Consider the following 23,363-nt stretch of genomic DNA (forward strand, 5'->3'; position numbering starts at 1 on the left):
GCTTTTGGTCACGTGACGCCCTGGTTTAACACCCCGCCCCACAGCCCAAGGCGCAGTATAGACGCTCCCACCGCCCCGTGCGCAAGCGCGGAGGGACCCTTGACGGGGCGGAGCCTGAGCGCGGAGGGGCGGGCCTCTGGTCCCGTGTCCCGCCCTTCTCCCCGGAGTCCTACGCAGGAAACCGACTCTGGTCCGCCCTTGTCTGCGCATGCGCGGGAGGACCCGCGCGGCCTTATTAGAGCTGTAGTCCCGCCCCCCAGCGCGTTCGGACGCCATTTCCCGTGGGGCCGTGCGGTGTCCGACTTCCGGCGTGGGTGCAGGTGGGCACACGCTGCCGCTGTCCGGTTGACTTTGCGGAGCCATGGAGGGTGGCTTCGGCTCGGATTTCGGGAGCTCCGGCGGCGGGAAGCTGGACCCCGGGCTTATCATGGAGCAGGTGAAAGTGCAGATCGCCGTGGCCAACGCGCAAGAGCTGCTGCAGGTCCGGGGCGGGGGCGGGGGGCCGAGGGTGGCGGGGGCCGCCGGGGGCCGGCGTCGCAACTGAGGGCTCGCGTGTCCCCACAGAGGATGACGGACAAGTGCTTCCGGAAGTGCATCGGGAAGCCGGGGGGCTCCCTGGACAATTCGGAGCAGGTAAACGCGGGGGGCCGGCGGGGTTTGGGCCCGGACCCGGCGGGGAGGCCTCTGCGCGTGCACGCGGACTAACTGGGCGACGCGATGGGGCCGCGGCGCGTGCGCAATCCGCTGCCGGGGTGGGGGCGCTGGCCGCGGTCCAGACCTGAGCCGTGCGCCCTCCCCGTCCCCAGAAGTGCATCGCCATGTGCATGGACCGCTACATGGACGCCTGGAACACCGTGTCCCGTGCCTATAACTCGCGGCTGCAGCGGGAACGAGCCAACATGTGACCGCCACGCGCCAGCAGGCCACCCCCATCCTTGCCCTAGTCCCGGACCCATTTCCGTAAATGCTGTTTGTGAGGCGGGGGCCAGCCTGTGCGTACTGCCTGCCAGAAGTTTATGAGAACAGGATTGGTGCTGGGACAATTGGGACTCTTCCCGGCCCCTCCGCCTACATGCACACGTGTTAGTGGGTGTAGCTTGGGTCTTGGGAGAGCCCTGGCTCCGCTGCCACCGCCCCTTGTGCGCCCGTTACCGAATTAAGTCCTGTGGACCCTGCTGGGGCCGCAGCAGAGTTGACATAGCACGAGTATTATTCAGTGGCCGAATAAATGGAACAGCGGGAGCTAAGTTCACAGCTGAACTTCTCACCCACCTGGCGAGGCGGGATTTAATTTTAAAGGGAGGAGTGAGGTTAATGATTGGGAGGTACACGCATTAGCCTACTGGGGAAGGGGCAAGGCTTTTTTGAGGGAGTTGCGCGGGGCGGGGGGGGGGGGGGACACCGTTTTTATCCTGTTTCGGTCTTTAATGTATGTACTGGCCTCTGGTAGGTGTGTCATTTAATATGTTAATATAGTAAAATCAACACATAATGAGGTTCAGGGTCTGTTGGGGGTTGGATTTGCCGCCATCTTGGTCCCAGCTGGTTCCACTTGTTTTTTTCTTTGTGCGTGTGGCTTCGTCTCTTATCTCTGGACCCTTTAACTTACAGATTTATGTTCACTCCTGCTGAAGGTGTGGTGGGGAGGGTGGCAGATTTTGAGCAAAGACCTGGCTTAGATCTGGCAACAAAACGCCCCCTTCCCTTGTTACTGCTCCTCATTCTTGAGGGGGCACTGAAGGGCGAAGGTTTGAGTGCTGAAGCTGCTTTTTGCCGAACGTGGGTGTAGTTTTTTTCTGGATTTCTGACTAACCTAAAATAAGTTTGATTGTCACCAGGATGCAGTCCCAGTTGCTTGTATTCTTGTGTTAGTATCATCTGAAGTTTGATGGTTTCAAGCCGTTTACTAACGAAGTTGACAAGGCAGTCAAGGAGACAAGGCCCGAAGGTGAGCTGGAGGATGATAGCAGTTAGCGGGCCAAGCAGTGGAAGAAACCAGTTCAGCTGCGGGGGCTCTGCGTGACCACATCCCAGATGGAGCTTGGTTCTTGACCTTGTGTTTTTTTTTTTTTTTGCGGTACGCGGGCCTCTCACTGTTGTGGCCTCTCCCGTTGTGGAGCGCAGGCTCCGGACACGCAGGCTCAGCGGCCGTGGCTCACGGGCCCAGCCGTTCCGCGGCATGTGGGATCTTCCCAGACCGGGGCACGAACCTGCGTCCCCTGCATCGGCAGGCGGACTCTCAACCACTGTGCCAGCAGGGAAGCCCTAATTTTCCTTTTTTATTTTTTTTATTTTAAAAAATTTTTTTCGCAGTACGTGGGCCTTTCACTGTTGTGGCCTCTCCCTTTGCAGAGCACAGGCTCTGGACGCGCAGGCCCAGCGGCCATGGCTCACGGGCCCAGCCACTCCGCGGCATGTGGGATCTTCCCGGACCGGGGCACGAACCCGTGTCCGCTGCATGACCTTGTGCGTTACATCTATGTAACCACTGAGCTTGTTCATAGATCTCTTTTATGTTGACCTCAGTCTGACCAGAGTTATCGACGTACATGCAGCAGGTTTCATTCAAAACTGCACAGACTCCCCTTTGCTCAGCCAGAAGATAGTCAAGGGCTAGCCTGTTGTCGAGAACAACGTTTGCTAGTGAGTCTAGAGGAGTACGGGATCCTTATAAGGCAACCTCCGTGTTTTTAGACGAATTCTCAAGGGCCGGTGTGAGATCTTTTTTTTTTTTTTTAAATTTATTTATTTTTGGCTGAGTTGGGTCTTCGTTGCAGTGCTTGGGCTTCTCATCTTGGTGGCTTCTCTTGTTGTGGAGCACGGGCTCTAGGTGCACGGGCTCAGTAGTTGTGGCTCGCGGGCTCCAGAGCGCAGGCTCAGTAGTTGTGGCGCACGGGCCTAATTAGTTGCTCCACGACATGTGGGATCTTCCCGGACCAGGGATCGAACCCGTGTCCTCTGCATTAGTAGGCGGAATATTAACCACTGCGCCACCAGGGTAGCCCCCCGGTGTGAGATCTTGTAGAGTGATTTCATGGTATGTGAGACCTCCCCAGGGGGCCACCAGTCGGAGAGCTATCCCTGCTCCTGCCAGAATGAGTCCCATTGTCCTTTGATCTCAGGGCTAGGTGATACCGGTGTTATGAATGGTTATACCTAGGTTCCTAGAACTTGGCCGGCCTAGTGTGCATTGTTTCATAAATTGGGCATTATTTAAGCAAGGAGAGGCTAGAGCCCACCCCAGAGAAGGGAAGGAGTTGGGGTTGTTCTCATGGGGCAAGTGGTTTATTCTCGGGCCACAAAGGAACCAGGTACCCAGGGGGAGTGCATGCCTAGCACACTTCTGAGGAATTGAACCACCTCCCTAAGTGGCTAGCCCAAGAGGGGGTTCCCTTGCAGTGTGAGGGGAGAGGCCCACCTGCGTAGCAGGGGTCATTGGGGGGTTCTTGACTAGTGGCTTTTCCCCAGGCCTCAGCAGGGCCCCACACTAAACCCCAGACAACTGGTATCTTCCCTCCCCCAAAAGTGCATCTCCCGTCTGGTCCCTGTGTGTATTTGTTGAGTGGGTGCAGAGGGCACCAGTGGGTGAGATTTCCATAGGAGTCAATCCCGGGGCACTGAAATTGTGGGGTAATGGAAGAAGCAGTGCTCAGAGTCCGGAGCAGCCCCAGGGCATTACTGCAAGCTTCTCCCTTTGGTGGGGGCTGCTGACATGGGCAGTGGCCGCAGGACTGCACTTTAGAGTGAGTGCTTTGTATTTGCTGGAGATGTTGATTTCAGGGATGAGATCCACGCTGGAAAGCTGCGTTCAGGAGGGGTAGGTCTAGCAGGTCCGTGAGCCAAGGTGAGAGTGGTGCTGTCATTCTTAGGGGCAAAATGCAACACCTTTAATCCACAGGCATCACTTTGTGGGTGGGGGTGACAGACCAGCACTGGGATAGAGTCTGTCCACAGGCTGTAATCCCCGAGAAACGGACTATTGCGTTAAGCTCTCATTTCATGTGGACAGTTATAAGGAACAGGCTTAGCCAATTGCTAAGCCTGTCCACCACATTACTTATCTATCAGTAAGTTCTTCCTTTTGAAAAGTAACTTAAGGGGTATAACAGGTTCACAGGTGTGTGCAGTGGGTGGCTCAGTAACTTCTTCCTCAGGTATGGGTGCTGCCTTCACTCTGGTATGGTGGGTCCACGGGGCTGTGCCGTGGAATTGTCAGGCAGTCTGAGTGGTCAAGATCACTCGCTAAGGTCCTGTCCACTTGGGGTCTAACTGGTCTTGTGGTTTTCCTGCCTTCTGGGTTCTCAAATAAGCCTAATCCCCAGGGGAGAAAGGATGGAAAGTGATGTCAGAAAGGGAAGGCAGTTCCGGATCCCTGGAGGCGTGTAAAGCTTTGCTTATTTCCCCTTTCTGTAAGGCGTATTTCGGTCGCTCCATATCCCTCAGGTTGGTCTTGGAGCCAGGTCCTTCAGGAATGGGCCTCCAGTACATGAGCTCATGCGGACTCAACCTGAGCTTTCCTTTGGGGGCTATTTGCATTCTTTTTTTTTTTTTTTTTTTAATTTATAAGTTCATTTATTTTGGGCTGTGTTGGGTCCTCACTGCGCGCGGGCTTTCTCTAGCTGCGGTGAGCGGGGGCTGCTCTTCGTTGTGGTGTGCGGGCTTCTCATTGCGGTCGCTTCTCTTGTTGCAGAGCACAGGCTCTAGGCGCACGGGCTTCAGTAGTTGTGGCATGTGGGCCCAGTCGTTGTGGCTCTTGGGCTCTAGAGCGCGGGCTCAGTAGTTGTGGCACACGGGCTCAGTAATTGTGGCTCGTGGGATCTAGAGCACAGGCTTAGTAGTTGTGGCGCACGGGCTTAGTTGCTCCGCGGCATGTGGGATCTTCCCGGACCAGGGCTCAAACCCGTGTCCCCTGCATTGGCAGGCGGGTTCTTAACAACTGCGCCACCAGGGAAGTCTGCTATTTGCGTTCTGAAAGGTGCTGTGGGGGGAAGGGACATCCAGGGTTGGTAAGTGTCTGGGCCTAGTTTCTCCAAGTTTCTTTTGAGGGTTTGATTTGTTCTACTTTTCTTGAGGACTCTGGTGTCCAAGTGGAGTATAAACCCCATGTAATTCCTAGAGCTCTAGAGAGTCCCTTAATTTGGGAAACAAAGGCAGGCCCACTGTCACTCTGGATGGACTTGGGGAGCCCAAACCGAGGGATTATTTCCTTGAGCAGGGCCTAGGAGACCTCCAGGGCAGTCTTGGTTCAGGTGGGAAACGCCTCGATCCGGCCGGGGAAGGTGGCAGTCACAGCCGGCAGGAGTCTGGAATTTCCTCGTGCCTGGGGCGTTACTATAAAACCAGCTGGCCAGTCCTGACCTGGACACGTGCCTTCATATTGGGTGGCGGTCGCTGCCTTGACCCCAGTGGTGGCTGTAAGTGTTGGGCTTATTCCAGAGGCAGATAGGGCACGCTTCATCCCCCTGTTTAAGGAGATGGCGGAGATTGGGGGTAGTCATGGACATGATGAGCCATTGATACAGGCCTCCTGCCCATAACGTGTGCTCGGGCCAGCTTCCCTGGTGGCTTGCAGTGCAGAGGCCAGCGGGGGGAACCGTCACCCTGGGTATCCTGGGCTTTTAAAATAGCTGCATCCCAAAGGCTTTTCCCTTTCCTTTGGGGGGGCGGATGGGAGTTAGTGCCTGGGGGACCGGGCAGGAGTGGCACCAGAGCTCTGTCCCCACCCTCTGCTGCTGCCCTGTCTGCCCCGTTGTTTCCTCTTATATTCCTGCTTCTCTTTTGATGGCTTCTGCGGTGAATGCCTGCTGCTTCCACAGGCAGGAGTGTAGTCTCCAGCGGCTACATCATTTCTCCCTCATTCTTCATCTGTTTGTTCCCTGAGGTCAGCGTTCCCCTCGCCCTCCACATGGCCCCGTGAGCGTGTAGGCATTGACGGCTTTCCTTTCCCCGGCTCTAGTGCCCCGATTAGGACACTTAATCTGGGGAGTTAACGGGGCCCTCTGAGCAGAGCGGCCAGAGGGCAGAGCTTTAGCCTGCACCCCTTGAGCGATGGAAACCACCTGGGCCACCACGTCCTGCCTTTCGTGTCCCATCTTTCATAAAGCTCCTCCCGTGGGTGAGCCACTCTGAGTCTGCATTCTCTCTAGGGGAGCTCTTCAGGTCAGGCCGACGGGGGTAACCCTGTTCCATAGCTTTCTCACGACCACGGGTTAATCTGGGGCCTGGCTGAGGTAGCAGGGGGGCAGGGTGAGGACACTACAGGGCCTCAGTCACAGACGTGTTGTCTAGAAGTGCGGCTTGGACTTGCAGGGTTATGAGGGGCTGGAGGTGGTGGGAGTACCAGATGGTCAGGGCCCGTCCAAAGGTTAATTTGTCAGCCTCTCCGAAGAGCTGAGAAGTACCAGCTCCAGCCCGTAAGCACGGAGGACACCCTTTAGCTACGACCTGGAGTCAGAGGTCCCAGTTTTGTGAAAAGTCCCCTGGGGCAGTTCCTCCTCTCTCGTGTACATATAGATGGAGGGGACGGCTCGGCTCAGGTCGTGGAGAAGGCGGGTGTGGCTCTCACGAGACAGCTTTTCAGTTCCAGGAGTGCCTGGTCACGATTGGGGGTCCACTCCAAAAGTCAAGGTTCTTCCCTTTTAATTGTTCGTACAAGGGCTTAATAATTAAGCCAAAGTTGGGAATCCCTATACAAGCATCCCCAGGAAACCCTGGAGCTGCTTTCCCTTACTAGGGGTGCCTGCCGTCTGGCACATCAGCCCCTTCCTCTCCTTAGATGGTGCCCTGTGCCCCTTCTCTACTATAAATCTTAAGTGTTCTACCCGCTGGAGGGGGAGCTGGGCTTTTTCCTTTGAAACTTCCTGTCCACTCTCCGTCAGATGATTGAAGGCGTTAGCTGTGTTACAGGCTCTTTGGTGGGGCTGGTGATAGGAGTGTCGTCCGCATGCTGAAGTATAGTTCCCTGTTCTAACTCGAGCTCACCACGATCTTCAGGGCAGAGCCACCCAGCACGGCTGTTTCCTCGTGCTGTCAGGGTTCCTGCCTTTCGATTGCAAAATCTTAATGAGATTTTGGGGTTAGGGGCACACAAAGAAGGCATCTGTTAAGTCTAACAGAGTACCAGGTCCTCTCAGGGTTTAGGGTAGAGTAATGTGTATGGCTTTCGCACCACAGGGTGAATCTCCTCCGTAGCTTCATTTATGGCCCAGGGGTCCTGAACTGGCTGGTATCTCCCATTCGGCTCCTTTACCGGCAGAACAGAAGGGTTGCTAGGGCACTGGCAGGGTCTGAGAAGCCCTTGCTTGAGTGGGCTTTGTGCCCACCAGCGCTTCTTTGCTTAAGCGGTGTTGCTCTGGGTGATTGTGGCCGGGTCGCACCTTGATTAGGACCAAGCGGTGCCCTCCTGGCTCTGCCCACAGTGTTGCAGGACCCTACAGAGGGATTAACCCCCTTAAGGATAATTGGGCCATTAAAAAAATATTTAATTAATTTATTTGGCTGTACCGGGTCTTAGTTGTGGCACGCAGGATCCTCCTTGCGGCACGCGGGATCTTTCATGGTGCGTGAGCTCAGTAGTCGTGGTGCACGGGCTTAGTTGCCCCATGGCACGTGGGATCTTAGTTCCCCGACCAGGGATGGAACCCAGACCCCCTGCATTGGAGCGTGGAGCCTTACCCCCTGGGCCATTATTTTTGGCCGAGGGCAGTAGCACTAGGGCTGCAGAACGGAAGGGGGTCTTAGGTGTTTCAGTGGTAAGGTTTTTGTCTCAGATAAAGTGTAGCTGCCAATCTGTATAGTAGGTCTCTTCCTATTAGAGGAATTGGGCGTTCCGGGACATAGAAAAATGAGATAACATTCTCTCTTCCAAACCACACTCAAAAGAGCTCTATAAAATTACGTTCCTGTGACTCCCCTTCCACTCCCATCCTTGTACATTTTTCTTTGGTCATCCTGTCTGGTTGGATGTTCAGGACTGAGTAGGTAGCCCGTGTGTGACTAGAATGTCAACCGTTCTACCCGCGACGGTCAGGGTCAGCCGAGGCTCCTTCAGGGAGCCCCTGGGCCCCTTCAGCCCTCTTCTTCTTCCCCGTGTGGTACCAGCGAGGGTAGGCCAGGACACCGTGGTCCCCTTGGCTTCCTTCCGAGACCTTTGGGGCACCCCCTTCCAGTGGCTCTGCTCCAGGCACTGTGCACCCTGATTGGCCCTGAGCCCCGCCCTCCACTGTGGGTGTGGTCTTCGAAACCCTGGCGACTCATGGATGTCACGGGGTCCCTTCGGTGGTGGGGAGGAGGGAGCACCATCACAGGGTGGCTGGTGACCCTGAGTCACGGAAGCCGGAATACTGCCATTTGGTTCTGCTCGTCTGCCTGCCTCAGCATCCGCCCCCAGATCCCGGTTCTTGAAGCCCCGAAATGCTGGCTCCAGCCCTGGGAGGGGGCCTGGGGGCCTTGTCTCCAACGTCTGTCGTTTTCTCCTCGTGTCTGGGCGCTCTGGGAAGTGGAATGGGCCTCGAGAACGGCCTGTCCTGCCCCTGACCCCAGGCTCACGTCCGTGTACACGCCGGCACTCCTGAGGCATTCCAGGAAAGCCGGGGGGGTGGTCTCCCTTCCGCCCCGGATGATCCCTGAACCCTAGTCCTGTTTATGGGTTTCTTCTTTGCCAGATGAATGCCCTCCACAGTCACACCCCTGAAACGCGTGAGGTGCTGCCGGCCGTTTTCCTCTCAGCAGCCCCACCCAGGGTCCGTGCTGGGAACGGCCTGGATTCCAGGCTGGTGTAGAGCGTGTCCTGCATTATTTTGATGGGTCTCATCAGCTTCCTCCCTTGCACTAGCTATAATCAGTGCCTTTTCTTCCCCGGAGAATAAAATGTTCAGGAGGGTTTGGACAGCCGCCAAGTGGGGAAGTGGGTGTGAATATCCCCTGGACTAAATTAAGGACTCCCTCGGGGTATCCTTCAAACCCTTGGATCTATCCTTCCAGTTATGTAGATCTGGGAAGACAAGGGTACGTACATATGGTCATACTGCCCCCTCCTCTGGGGACCTCCTGAAGGGGGAATAGCCCACTGATTCCAAAGGGCTGGTACTGAACGCGGCTACGGGTGTGCAGTGGACTGATCCGCGAGGGAGCTGTGGAGAGATGGAGGTGGGAGAGTCGGGGAGGGGGCAGCAGGTAGGGGGTGGTGGATTGGGGGGAGTAGAAGGCATCAGGGAACCAGGAGAGGTAGGGGTAGATGACTCAGGAGTCTCAGGTGAACTGTCAGAAGGGGAGTAGCTGCCCTTGGTGGAAGGAGGAGGTCACGAGGACCCTCAGGCTGAGACTCCAATACCAGGAGAGAGATTAGAAGTAACCTCGCGTTTTGGGGTGTTTTTTAATTAATTAATTTATTTTTGGTCGTGTTGGGTCTTCGTTGCTGTGCCTGGGCTTTCTCTAGTTGCGACGAGCGGGCTTCTCATTGCAGTGGCTTCTCGTTGCGGAGCACGGGCTCTACGCGCACGGCTTCAGTAGTTGTGGCACATGGGCTCAGTAGTTGTGGCTCGCGGGCTCTAGAGCGCAGGCTCAGTAGTTGTGGCGCACGGGTTTAGTTGCTCCGCGGCATGTGGGTTCCCCCTGGACCAGGGCTCGAACCCGTGTCCCCTGCCTTGGCAGGTGGATTCTTAACCACTGCGCCACCAGGGAAGTCTGCTATTTGCATTTTGAAAAGTGCTGTGGGGAGAAGGGAGTTCCAGGGTTGGTAAGTGTATGGATCCCACACCAGGAGGTCTCAGTGCTCTAACTGAAAGCTGAACCAGTATGCTTAGGGGCTGGAAGGGGAGGCGCCCTCTGAGAGGGCCTTGGTTACAAGGCCTCCTTTTAATTCAGCGACTTGACATTCCCAGACCCGTTGTGGGGCTGTAGGAGATACTCAGTGTAGGTGGGTGCTTTCAGCCACCAGTCCCTGGAGGTAGGGTGAAGGCGGAGTAGGAAATAAGGGTTCTCTCTCCAATCAGGGGAATTGCCCGCAGGGCCTCCCTGGCAGGCAAGGAGGTCTGTTCAAAGAGGGCGTGTCCCTGCTCGGTGACAGGTAACCAGGCAGGGAGGCCGAATGCCCATCTGGCATGTATCCAATTTTCTCTACTCTCAGCTACAAGGACCCAAGGCCTTTGAACAATGTGGAGGTCCTCTTCCTTCCCCAGCCAGGCAAAGTGATTTTCCTGAAATGTGGCAAAAACAAGATTTTTAAAGCATTTGTGTCTCAGAGGAGGGATCCCTAGGGACCTGCGATGGAGGGCAGTGGGGAGAGACCTGCCTGAGAGAGACGTGGACCCTGCCCGGGATGGCCAGTTAGGGCAAGAGGAAGCAACACAAGATGTGCTCTTGGGTTTCCGAGGAGAGCCTAGAGGTGGGAACTCTGCAGCGGTGGGGCCGAGTGTTCTACTGCGTGCTTCCAGTTGGCAGCAGGCCTGGCGCTCACCTACCCTGGTCCACGACCAACGCACCCTTTCACGAGAGTGTGTTTGGTGGCGAGCGCCCTAGTGGCCTGTGGGCACTCAGCCTGTACCTGTGGTTGCGGCACGTGCTACTTCCAAGAGCACTAGGACAGGCAAGGCCACACAGATCAGAGCCTGACGCTTCCCTGCGCCGAGAACAGAGACTAGGGCGCACATCACACACGTATGAAACAAGGAGGTGTTCTTGCCACGCCATGGCGTCTGGAGGGCTTCCTGTCCAGTCCAGTCCCCTTGCCAGGAACCAGTCAGACTGGGAACCAGTTGTGCGATCTCGCCTCTCCCCTTGCCAGGGGGTCGGCTCTATTTAGATGACCAACTGACCAGTCCAGTCCTCTAGACTGAGGTCCGTCTCCAACGAGACGACCAGGATCCTTTCCCTTAACTTGCCAACCCTCACAGCCAAACCTCGGCCGGAGTGGGGTCAGCGCCCACCCCGTGTCAGGTGTCCCCTGGGCACTGCCCCGACCTGTAGCAAGCATCCTTGCTGTAGCTACGCAGCGCGGGGGACACTCCACTTGATCCTTGGCTGCTTTTAGATCTCAGACTAAATTCAGTAGTCCTCACTGGCCCAGAGGTTCAGAACTGGGGCAAACTGCCCAGTTATTTAGCTGACCTTGTCAGCCCCGGGTCAGTGAGTTCAGCCCCGAGTTACAGGACGGAATGGGCCCCACGTTGGGTGCCAAAATTTGTTCCCGAATTAAATCGTATGGACCCGCTCGCCTCGCCAAGGCTGGCTGCCTCGGGATGGGGGTGGCGTCCTTTTTCCATTCGAGTTCGGGAGTGGGTGAATAAGGAAGCAGAAGCTGACATGCGCAAGCTTTATTCAGTGGCCGGAGACTGGAGAAGCGAGAGCTAAGTTCACAGACGAACTTCTTGCCCACGTGGTGAGGGGGATTTAATTTTAAAGGGAGGAGGAGTGAGGCTAATGATGGGGACCCATATGCAGTAGTCTGCGGGGGAGGGGCAGGGCTTTTCCGAGGGAGTAGGGGGGGTCACCCCCTTTTTATCCTGTTTTGATCCTTAATACCTGGTCCTGGCTGCCGGTAGGTGTGTCATTTAATATGCTAATGTAGTCAAATCAGCGTATAACGAGACTTGGTCTGTTGGAGGTCAGATTTGTCGCCATCTTGGTCCCAGTGGTTCCATTTGGTTTTTGTGTGTGTGTGTGTGTGTAGTTCTGGACCCTTTAACTTTAACTTAAAAAGATTGTGTTCACTCCCGCTAAAGGTGGGGGGGGGGGGTCAGAGGGTCGTGAGCAAGGACGTTTCTAAGGGTCGGGGCGGGAGAGTTGAGCAAAGACCTGGAGCAGCTCTGGCAACACGCTCGGGGCGATCAACCTCATGCCCTGGGCATAGCATCCGGGTTTGGACGTGGGAGTTGTGGCCACATCCCTTCTGAACCGTGACCTCCTGGGGTCACACAAATAGATGCTGAGTACGGCGCAGAGAACCCTGTGCGTCTCCCCTCTAGGGGCCTCTGTGGGGACTGAGCCTCAGCGCCCCCCTCCCCTTCTTTCCCGAGCACTCCTGGGTTCCGGGTGACAGGGAGCGTCGGTCACATAAAAGGGAGCCTCGAAGGTGAGGCTGCCCAAGGCTGGGGGTGGCCCTCTCCGGGAAGGCCTCCCCGCCCCCACCTTTCCTCCCACCTCTGGGCCCTGGCTGAGGGGCGGGCAGTCGTCGTTTCTGTGACATGGAGGGCTGAGCCAGCGGGCTGCAGACGAGGGGCTGTGTTTATTGGAACAAAATACGCAGTTAGATTGCACCCCAGTTAACCCACAACCCCTCCACCCCCCGCCTGCCACCTGGACCCCCTCCTCTGGAAGGGTGGCCGGCTGGTTCCTGCCACCTTCGCGTCGCTGGTCCCAGGCCTGGGCAGCCGTTTGGCGGTCACTCTTGGATGTTCTGCCCGATCCAACCTCTCACAGCAGCCACCCGGGTGTAGACGCCTGGGAACTGGGGTCGCCCACAGCCATAACCCCAGCTGGTGACCCCAGTTAGCACCCACCGGCCAGAGGGCTCCCTGCAGGCCAGGGGTCCCCCAGCGTCACCCTGAGGAGAGGAGAGAAGAGAGGAAAGGAACTCAGAGCAGGCAGTACCTCCCCGGCAGCAGCCAAGGGTGGGCTGGCCTGATCTGCATGCTCCTGGGCCACCACGGGAGTGTCACCTGGGCTCCCCCTGTGACCCCAGATAGTGGCTTCCACTGTGAGCCTCACTCGTATTATCTGGGAAATCGGTTCAGTGCTCGGGCGAGCGTTCATCCGCCTGGCAGACATTGGTGGGCACCCACCTGTCGGTCCAGGAGCAGAACCGGGCCTCAGCCCGCAGCCTCTGCCCGGCCTGCTCCTGATCCTCTGAGGGGCGGGGGAGGGTGCAGTGGGGGGAACGCCGGCTTCTTAGCGGTGTCCACGAAGTGGCTGTCCAGTGGAAACTCGGAGACCCAAAAGGTGCCCTGTTTGATCTAACTGAGGAAGCACACCGCAGGGTGGGGCCTGGCTCGCGGCGCCCCGGTCCAGTTGCACAGTGCGCTCACCGAGCAGCTGTCCACGCCGCCCTGTGGGAAGCCCGCGCACAGCATGCGGCTGCTGATCTGCACCGGGTAGAAGCGGCGGCACGTCTGCTCGCTGAGGAGGCGCACGGCCGCCTTCTGCAGCTGCCGCGCCATCGAGCCTGCGGGCGAGAAGGGACCTGGTGGGCCGCGCCCTCCCTGCGCCGTTGGGACTCCCGATGGGGGCGCAGGCGGGGTCCTTCCCGACGCCCCCGGACCCTTAACCCTCGGGGGGCGGGGGGCCCATCCGCGCCTACCTCCCTCGCGCACGGAGCCCCAGCCGGTGATGACGCAGCGCGCGCCGTCGGGGGGCCGAGGCGCGGGCTCGGGCAGGCAGATGGGCCGCACCAGGCGGCTGCGGCGCACGGGCCCCGCCAGCTCCAGCAGCGCCACGTCGTAGTCCAGCGTGTAGAGGTTGTAGAAGGGGTGCTTGTGGATGCGCGCCACGCGCTCCAGCTGCCCCTCAGCGCCGCTCAGGAACGGCGTGCCCAGGAAGGCCGCCCACTGCTTGGGGTCCCCGTAGCTGCGGGACGTCGGGGACAAGCGTCCGCCCGGGTCCCCGCACCCCGGCGCTGCTCGCCCTGAGCTCCCCGGCACCCTGCCCCGCGGGGGCTGCGTCCGCGGTCGGCTGGGGAACCTCAGATCGGGCACTTGACCTCGGTTGAGTCGTCCCTTTGTCCTAGAACAGCAGGGAGGACGAGGGGGGCCCCCGCGCCTGAACGCGCCCAGCCGGCCCCCAGGCACTGAGGTGACACCACAAACTATGTCCATTTCCACCTAATATTACGGCTCTCCAGCCTGCCCACCCGCTGTGAGCTCGGCACCGCGAGGCGCACCCTGAGCTGGGTTTCTCCGTGGAGGGCAGGCCCCTGGCCTGGTCCTCCTCTTGCGCACCCTGCCAGGAAGGGGACCCCACTGGGTGACCTTTAGGGTGGTGCCAGTCCGAGCAAGATGGCTAGGGATGGAGCTGTCCCGCTGGCCCGGAGACCCGGCCTGGGGCCGCCCCGTTTGGTGGGGGTCGGGCACTGGACTTCGCCCCGCTGCCCTGTGTGGCCAGGGGAGGGCTGTGCGGAAGAGGGTACGGCCTGGGGCAACGGGTGTCGGGAAAGGGCTTTGCAGGCAAAGGCGCGGAGGCGCCACACCCTGAGTTTTCGGGCTACGATTGGGTCCCGGTGAACCACGGACACGGGCCATTCGGGGCGGGCGGGACTCACACGTCAAAGCAGTGCGCTGCCGACAGCAGCCACCTCTCGGCCACCAGCACGGCTCCGCAGCGGTGCTCCCGCCGCCGTAGCCACAGGCTCACCTGCCACGGCCACTCCCCGCGGCCCGCGGCGCTGCCGCCCACGATCCTGGTCAGTGCTGCTGCCGGCGCCAGGCCGCAGTCTGCGGGAGAGGCGGGCATGGGTCGGCGGTCAGACCACGCCTCCTCCACGCAGACCGCCCAGCTTCGCCCCTGCGCGCAGTCCCGGGTAGCGGCGCCTGGGAGCAGGGAGTGGGGTGGGGGACCCACCTCGGGGAAACGCCTTCCCCCAGGGACCCTGGGCCTGGCGCTTGGTCCTACAAACGAGCCTCTTCTGGGCTTTTCTCAGATAATGCATTTAAGTTTGGTTCCTGTAACCTCAGCCTTGGGGCCTCACCTCCCCAGCTGGGGGCCAGGCCAGCATCCCCTGTCGCTCCCCACTCCTCCCAGGCCTCTTTCAGGTCCCTAGGAGCCAAGTTCCCTGCTGCCCCAGGGCCTTTGCACACCCCAGCTGCTTCCCAGGAGGCCCTGCCTGGTCTCACCAGCTCCTGCACTGGCTGGTCTTCCTGGACGCCCTGTCAGGGGCTTTTTACCTGGGTCTAGTGACCCAGTGTCCTTCCCAGGGTAGTCCCAACGTCCTGTGACAGACACCCTTCCCCACCTGCAGCACAGGGTGCGTCCTCGGAACACAAGAGTAGGAAGACCAAACGGGTAGCTCCGAGGAGTGCTGCAGGGAGTGCCGTCAGCACCCGGGGCGGGGGCGCGCTCAGGTACACATCTGATAATTCCCACAGGCTTTCCAGCTCCACAGCCAGTGCCCCCTCCCCAGCCCTGTCTCCCACCAGCCAGCCGCCTCCCCTGCCCTCCATGGTCGGGGAAGGCCCTCCTGTCCCCACACCGAACAATATGTGCCATGTCAGGAACCCTCCTCCACCTCCTGGCCCCCACGTTGAGAACTGTAGCTACTGGAAAAGGAAGAATCACCAGGCTGGAGGCCTGACCCAGAGACAGCCGGCTGCAGCGTTAACAAGAACCAGTATTTTTCTCCCAAGGACACGCTGCAGCCGTAAAGTATCAAAACGCCCCCTCCTCTGAGTATCCCTGCTGGACGGGCAGGGGCAGCGAGTTCCCCTTGCGCCTGGAGGATCTCAGTCACAGAGACTGTGCCCCGATTTCCAGCCCGGTCCGGCACCTCAGCTGAGGGGTCTCTGGACTCGACTTTCTTGTGGTACCCGGAGAGGCACGTGGTCTGCTTTGCTCTGAGCCGGTCAAACTCTGCTTCCTCTCAGCATCCCCTCCACCCCTCTGCCCCGGATCCCACAGCGCCTGCCTCTCCCTCTGTTGGGCGAGCCGCCCCTTGGTTCTTTGGTGTGCGCTGCCCTGCTGCAGCGAGCCCGTAACCCTCACTTTGTGGGTGCAGGTCTGTGTCTGGGGACTTGGGCTGACTGGGCCAGCCTCTGTGTGAATGTGGGGGGCAACAAAGGGCGGGGAACAGAAGCTGGGCCCCATTCTAAGCTTGGTGCCCGGGACACTGTGGGCATCTATTTGGGCCATAGGAAATTGCCTACATTAGATGGGCCATGTTCTCTGTCTCATCTGTCAGCCAGTTACTGCCCTGTTGTACCCCCCTTAGGCCTGTGGGACCAGCCGTTACGTGTGCATCTGCCCTGTCAGTGCCGGGTCCCTGCCGTCGGGGCCTACGATGGTCTGACTTGTGTCCCCTCCACAATTCGTAAGTGGAAGCCCCTGACCCCCAGAACCTCAGGATGGGACTTTTGGAGATGGGGCCTTTAAAGAGACGATTGAAGTAAAATGAGGTTCGGGTGGCCCTAATCCAGCATGACTGGTGTCCGTATAATAAGAGGAGATTAGGACGCAGACACCCACAGAGGGGAGACCACGTGAGGATGCGGGGAGAAGATGGCCGTCCTCACACCGAGGAGAGAGGCCTCAGAGGGTTCCAGCCCTGCCGACACCCCCATCTCCACCCCCCAGACCGGGACGCTGTCACAGCAGCCCTAGCAGGTGACACAGGACTCCCGCCACCCACCCACGTCACTCCATTTCTCTGGGTACCTGGTAGCTGGGAGTCCACAGTGGTCTCCGTGGCATGTGGAGGTGGTGTCTGTCCCCTAGTGGTGGTGGTCATGGCGGTGGTGGTCCTGTTGGCAGGTTGGCTGGTCACCCTGCTGGTGGCCCACGGGGTGGGTCTGCTGGCCACGACCCCCAGGACCGTGAGGCCAGCCGTCGTCCTGGCAGGGTGACTGCTGGTGGGCGTCCTCGTGGTGGACGGCGGGGGCGTGGAGAGGGAGTGGGAGGACATGATAGCGAGGATCCAGCCCTTCAGCCGGGTGATGCGGGTGTACACGCCTGGCTTCCTGGCCTGAGCACAGCCGATGCCCCAGCTCACAATCCCCGCCAGATAGAACACGCCAGGCGTCTCCTCACAGGCCAGGGGTCCCCCAGAGTCACCCTGAAAAGGAAGGACAGAGGGCCGCTGACCATACCGGCACCCTCTCCGCAGAGGCACCGCCAGGCGCTCCCGTGCTGCCACGAGTGGGAGAAACTCCTCAGCAGAGCTGGACACGCACAGGACCTCAGCAAGACGGGCCTCACGCCCACGTGGGGCTGTGAGACCTTGTGTGACCTTGAGCAGGTCACCTCTCTCTGAGCCAGGATTGCTCTTACTTTTGCATTGGAAACAAAACAAAACAGCAGAAAACCCTAAAGAAAAGAACTCTCCTGGGCAAGAATACACAATGGGAAAAAGACAGTCTCTTCAGCAAGTGGTGCTGGGAAAGCAGGACAGCCGCATGTAGATCAGTGAAGTTAGAACACACCCTCGTGCCATGCACAAAAATAAACTTAGAATGGCTTAAAGACTTAAATGTAAGCCGTGACACCATAAAACACCTAGGAGAGAGCATAGGCAAAACATTCACCGACATAAATCGCGCCAATGTTTTCTTAGGTCAGTCTCCCAAGGCAATAGAAATAAAAGCAAAAATAAACAAACGGGACCTAATCAAACTTACAAGCTTTTGCACAGCAAAAGAAACCACAAAAAAAAAAAACAGAAACGAAAAGACAACCTACAGAATGGGAGAAAATACTTGCAAACGATGCAACCGACAAGGGCTTAATCTCCAAAATATACAAACACCTCATACAACTCAATAACAAAAAACCAAACAACCCAATCGAAAAACGGGCAGAAGATCTAAATAGACATTTCTCCAAAGAAGACATACAGGTGGCCAACAGGCACATGAAAAGATGCTCAACATCGCTAATTATTACAGAAATGCAAATCGAAACTACAATGAGGCACTACCTCATGCTGGTCAGAATGGCCATCATTAAAAAGTCTACAAGTAACAAATGCCGGAGAGGGTGTGGAGAAAAGGGAACCCTCCTACACTGTTGGTGGGAATGTAAGTTGGTGCAGCCACTGTGGAGAACAGTGTGGAGGTTCCTTAAAAAACTACAAAGTAGGGACTTCCCTGGCAGTCCAGTGGTTAGGACTCCATTGCTTCCACTACAGGGGGCACGGGTTCAATCCTTGGTCGGGGAACTAAGATCCCGCATGCTGTGCGGCGCAGCCCCCAAAAAAACTAAAAATAGAGTTGCCATATGATCCATCAATCTCACTCCTGGGCACATATCTGGAAAAGACAAAAAATTTAATTCAGGGCTTCCCTGGTGGCGCAGTGGTTGAGAGTCCGCCTGCCGATGCAGGGGACACGGGTTCGTGCCCCGGTCCGGGAAGATCCCACATGCCGCGGAGCGGCTGGGCCCGTGAGCCATGGCCGCTGAGCCTGCGCGTCCGGAGCCTGCGCTCCGCAACGGGAGAGGCCACAACAGTGAGAGGCCCGCGTACCGCAAAAAAAAAAAAAAAAAAAAAAAAAAAAGTTTAATTCAAAAAGATATATGCCCCCCAACATTCAGAGCAGCACTATTTACAGTAGCCAAGACATGGAAGCAACCTAAATGTCCATCAACAGATGAATGGACAAAGAAGATGTGGTACATTTATACAATGGAATATTACTCAGCCATAAAAAAGAATGAAATAATGCCATTTGCAAAACCATGGATGGACCTAGAGATTACCATACTAAGCAAAGTAAGTCAGAAAGAGAACGACAAATACCATATGGTATCACTTACATGTAGAATCTAAAATATGACACAAATCAACTTATTTGTGAAACAGAAACAGACTCACACAGAGAACAGACCTGTGGTTGCCAAAGGGGAAGGGGAGGGGGGAGGGTAAATTAGGAATTTGGGATTAACAGATACACACTGCCATATATAAAATAGGTAACAAGGCTTTACTGTATAGCACAAGGAACTATATTCAATATATCTTGAAATAAACTAATGGAAAAGAATATATATATGTATATACGTATATACATACAGACGTATAACTGAGTCCCTTTGCTGTACACCAGAAACTAACAACATTGTAAGTAAATTATACTTCAGTAAAATAAAAAAAATTTAAAGCATGATGTGCTGTAGGTTTCCATTATATGTCTATCATAGGGTTAGAATTTTTAAATTTTTGAATTAAAAATGTTGTTAAAAACTATCAGATGCTTTTTTTCTGTGATTTTTGACAATTACCCTGTTTCTCCCCTTCAGTGTACTAATGCAACGAATAGCACTAATGGATTGTCTTGTGTGGAGCCAAACTTTTTATGACATCAACTCACTTTGGTTGTGATGTGTTTCCCTTACAACACATACTCTGCCGGCTTGAATTTGCTAATGTTTTATTAAGGGTTTTTTCATCTATGCTTCTAAGTAAGACTGGCCTATGCATTTCCTTTTAAAAAATTTTTTTTTCTTTTTTTTTTGCCATGTCACGCGGCTCGTGGGATCTTAGTTCCCCAACCAGGGATTGGACCCAGGCTACGGCAGTGAAAGCGCCAAGCCTAACCGCTGGACCACCAGGGAACTCCCTGAATTTCTTTACCTGTGTATTTCTCTGGCCTTGATAGCATGGTTCAGCTAGCTTCTTTTTATGTTCTGGAGCTGATTTGTTTCCCCTTAAAAATGGGTCAGCCACGTGTCAAGTGTGACAGGGTGGTCATATACGTACTCATGTATGATTAGCTTTTCTTCAGTTAACATATACGAGACAGCTTTTAAAAATCAGTGTGTATATATTTTGTGTAGATCTACCACGTACTTTGAAACTGCTGTCTCATCTTCTGTTTGGACGTATCACGATCTCTCTAAACCGGGTCCCTCCTGGACTCACCTGGCAGGAGTCAATCTTGCCCTCCAGGAACCCCGCACAGATCATCCTGTCCGTGAGCGAGAAGTTGTAGAGGGCGCTGCATGCCTTCTGGTCTATGATGCCCACGGATGCCCGCTGCAGGAGGTCAGGCTTGGTGGCTGCCAGGACAAGGAGACCACCCCCGAGGGCCGCTTACACAGGGACCACTGTTCAGTAGCCGGCTTCACTCTGACCACAACCCCAGAGGGAGGTGCCATCCCCGTCCTACAGGTCAAGGCCCAGAGGCCCACGGCCTTGCAGGGGTGTAAAGTCACACAGTGAGAAGGAGGCGGGTCCCACCCTAGAATCTCACCACTGTCCCTGTGCGGATTCCCTAGCACCTTGGGTGACCTGCAAGGGGGCTACTCTGAGGTCTCAAAGGGAAGCACAAGGGTCCCCAAACTTTTTCCATAAAGGGCCACAGAGTAAATATGTTCTGCTTTACAGGCCAGACAGCCTGTTGGGACCACTCAGCTCTGCTTTTGTAGCAGGAAAGCCGCCCGGGGGCTATCAGTGAGTGAGTGGGCGTGGCTGCGTGCCAGTAAAACTTTATTTATAAAAAGCAGCCGCACTGGGCCCATGGGCCGGAGTTTGCGACCCTGAGTTAGTGGAGAGGTGAGTGGTCTGCGGGCGGTGGGACCAGAGCCCCGGGTGGGGGTGGGGGGGCGGAGGCTCACCGTTTCCCTCCTGCGTGTTGCCCCATCCAGAGATCACGCACTTGCGGCCCACGGGGAACTTCTGGATGGCCAGGGGCAGGCAGACAGGCTGCACGTACTTGTTGAAGACCAGGGGCCTGGCCAGCTCCAGCACGGCCACGTCGAAGTCCAGGATGCTGGGATTGTACTGGGGGTGCAGCACCGCCCGCCTGAGCCCCATCTTCACGGGGCTCCCGCCGACGCCCGAGAGGGACGCGGTGCCCAGGTGGGCCCGCACCAGCTCCACCTTTGTGCTGCCGGGAAGGGGCCGATCAGACTCCCTGCCGCCCCCCGGGCACCGGGCAGAGCTGCGGGACCCAGGCCCCGGGGAGGGTACCATGAGACCGTGGGCAAGGCAGGGAGGCCCCCCGGGCCTCATTTCCTTCTGGGACAAGAAGGCATGAGAGACCCCCACGGCTTTGTGGCAATCAGAGGTCAATGCCACCTGCCCTTGAGTGGAGGGGAGGAGCCTGCCCCCCAACTCGGCCCCTCTGTGTCCCTCACAGACCAGCTCGACAGGATCCTCCCAGAAGCCACTCCCCAGAGCCCCCTACTTCTTCACACTGCCCCCCATCCGCCCCCTACCCCGCACCCCGCAGCTGGACGTGACCCTGGCCACGTGCTGGGTCCTAAGTGGTCTCCGCATGCACGGGGATTTGATGGTGGGGGGGACCCGGTGATGACGGGGGAGCCGAGGGGGCCTTACTGGTTGAAGCAGTGGGCGGCAGACAGCAGCCAGCGGTCCCCCACCACGGTGGCTCCACAGAAGTGCCGGGAACCCTCCTTCAGGCTGACCTGCCAGGGCACCTCCCCGGAGGCGGCCCCGAACCCGCCCACGATCCGGGTGGGCTTCTCCAGCGCCGGCCTGGCCCCGCACTCTGCGGGGACGAGACAGGAGGGCCCGCGCATCTCAGCCCGCTCGGCGGGCGGCGGGACCACCCTGGTTCCAGAGGGGCCTCGGGACACAGGGCACAGCCTCCGGGCTCTGGCTGGGCCAGGGCACAATCATCCCGTCACACACATGAAGAAATCGAGGCTTAAAGGAGCCCTAAGGTCTCAAGTACAAGTACGCGGCCCAGCTGGGGGGATATGGGCGAAAAAGAAGATAAAATCACAGCAGCCCTGTCCCCACCAGTGAAAATCACAGCAGCCCTGTCCCCACCAGTGTCAGCACGGCAGACACAGGCCACAGCCCAGGCGGCTCTGGACAAAGGCAGAGTCGGGTTGTTACGGGCTTGGGGGCAGGGTGGGTGCAGGCGACTTTAAATGAGGCACAGTTAAACAATTACACTCCAATAAAAAATTTTTTAAAAAATAAATAATAAAATAAGCAGAAAAAAATGAAAAGAAGTTAATTTGATACTCATTTCCATAGGCAAAAACAATATATCAAAATTTTTTTCATTTTTGTTACATATAACTTTTTCTATATTATGTGTCGTGCGATGTTTATTTGATTGTATGCACGTGTCTGTACCCCGTGTACGTGTGTCTTTAGCAATATATCTTTGGCCAGGTACACAGTACTTTGGAAAACTGGTATGTACTCAACATAAATCATGTATTCTTTCTAATGGGAGTGTACTTTACTATTCTTTCCTACTCTTTATTTTTCAACATTTAATAAAGATGGGAAGCACATCTTAATTGACTTTGTATACCACTGTCTGTCAGAATTTCACGTTATTAATTACAGTACAAATCTTGAATTGTTAAATGATTGAGTGGGAGCGACCAAGAGTAAAGGAGATTTTTGTGTTAAAAACAAAAAAAGAGGCAGAGTTTCAACTGGCTTTGAGCCTTGCAGGTCTGTGAGACCACGAAGGCGGATCAGGGGCAGATCCGGGCAGTGACTGGACCTGGGTCCTCGGAAACCACAAAGTCGAGACAGGTGGAGAAGTTGTGTGCTTCGTGTGGGTGCTCGTGTCTGCGGTGACCCCAGGTCAGTCGCTCTCCCACCCTGGCCCCATCGTCACGGTCACTGGCCTCTTGCTGACCCTTCGGGATATTCTGAGTACACCCTCCTCCAGGCCGGCAGTAGGTGTCATCAGGCAGTAAATGTGAAAATAGCCTTTGCCTGGGCGTTTGACAGACATCACTAATGAATCACCTATCTCTTCCCCACAGACAGCTTCGGAAAGCCAGTACCAATCCACCCAACCCCGCACGGAGCAGACACCCACTTCTGCTGTCTCCCCAGAAAGTACCTTGTGGCTTAGATGCAGTGGCTGAGTCGAGAGGCACGGCGCTGGGGGCCAGCGTGGGCCTGGTGGGTGTGTTGACCACCGGGCTCTGTGGGCTGGTGGGCCAGGCGGTGCTGGGGATGGCCGGGGCAGGAGCCGCCGTGGGGGCCAGAGGCTTGCTTGCAGCGGCAATGGCCTCCACGATCCAGTCACGCAGCCTGGTCACCCGGGCGTACACCCCCGGACGCCGGGCTTCTGCACAGCCGATTCCCCAGCTCACGATGCCGGCCAGGAAGAACCTTCCGGAGGGCTCCTCGCAGACCAGGGGGCCCCCCGAGTCGCCCTGGGAGACAAAGGCACACCCTCAGGAGGGGTCGGGGCTCCGTGGCTGCAGCCGGTCCCAATCCCAGAGCCACAGGGTCAGAGAAGGAGCCCTGGTTGGGGGCCTTCTCCCCACGCGCTCACGAAGCACATGTGGGCTGATACCTCACATCTCGGAACCTCAGTCTCCTCTTCTAAAAAAATAAAATAGGACAGTTGGACTATGAGATCTCTAAGACCTCTTTCAGTTCTACCACTGGCAGTTAAAAACCCAACCCAAATAAGCAATATCCCCTCCTCTCCTTAGCCCAGCAGACCCTGGGTAATGTCACCAGTGGCTTAGGAACCTCCAGTCGTCATGCAGCGTCCTCCTGCAGGGCCGCATCTGCCCTCACTCATCCTGTCTTGCTATCCTTTGCCTTCTCACACACACCCATCTCACCGCAACTCTTTCATCCTTAAACACAAGTTCTCTCTTACTATTTCCCGCCATTTTCTCCAGCTTCTGGCTCTGATGTGGCACCCTGAGCGCATGTAGCAGCCGCTCCCCACCCACCAGGCCTTAAAAAGGAGAGCAAAGATATAAACTAA

General features: G+C 56.8%; 2 protein-coding genes across 5 annotated transcripts in view; one reads left to right on the plus strand and one right to left on the minus strand.

The window, feature by feature from the left end:
• Positions 1 to 260: 260 nt before the first annotated feature.
• Positions 261 to 22,509, plus strand: TIMM13 (translocase of inner mitochondrial membrane 13). Of its 4 annotated transcripts, none has more exons than XM_032625289.1 (3): positions 261 to 436; positions 565 to 633; positions 22,396 to 22,509. In XM_032625289.1, the coding sequence occupies exons 1-3, from the start codon at positions 362 to 364 to the stop codon at positions 22,498 to 22,500; spliced, it is 249 nt and encodes an 82-aa protein (XP_032481180.1). In that variant the 5' UTR covers positions 261 to 361; the 3' UTR covers positions 22,501 to 22,509. The 4 variants fall into 4 exon arrangements, with proteins under 4 accessions (XP_032481180.1, XP_032481178.1, XP_032481181.1 ...); XM_032625287.1 differs by having other exon boundaries at positions 273 to 481; XM_032625290.1 differs by lacking the exon at positions 22,396 to 22,509 and adding an exon at positions 807 to 1,260 and having other exon boundaries at positions 276 to 436.
• TMPRSS9 (transmembrane serine protease 9) overlaps positions 9,603 to 23,363 on the minus strand; it is a 58,388-nt gene continuing 44,627 nt past the window's right edge. Inside the window, exons 11-19 of the mRNA XM_032625291.1 lie at positions 22,476 to 22,794; positions 20,975 to 21,146; positions 20,251 to 20,522; positions 19,556 to 19,692; positions 16,357 to 16,753; positions 14,252 to 14,423; positions 13,295 to 13,560; positions 13,023 to 13,159; positions 9,603 to 12,541 (exon numbers count right to left, since the gene is read on the minus strand). Of these exons, the coding sequence (XP_032481182.1) occupies positions 12,380 to 12,541; positions 13,023 to 13,159; positions 13,295 to 13,560; positions 14,252 to 14,423; positions 16,357 to 16,753; positions 19,556 to 19,692; positions 20,251 to 20,522; positions 20,975 to 21,146; positions 22,476 to 22,794 (2,034 nt within the window). The 3' untranslated portion in view covers positions 9,603 to 12,379. The remainder of the gene's footprint in view (positions 12,542 to 13,022; positions 13,160 to 13,294; positions 13,561 to 14,251; positions 14,424 to 16,356; positions 16,754 to 19,555; positions 19,693 to 20,250; positions 20,523 to 20,974; positions 21,147 to 22,475; positions 22,795 to 23,363) is intronic.

The sequence above is a fragment of the Phocoena sinus genome, chromosome 3 (assembly GCF_008692025.1).
Source record: "Phocoena sinus isolate mPhoSin1 chromosome 3, mPhoSin1.pri, whole genome shotgun sequence".
Taxonomy (NCBI): Eukaryota; Metazoa; Chordata; class Mammalia; order Artiodactyla; family Phocoenidae; genus Phocoena; species Phocoena sinus.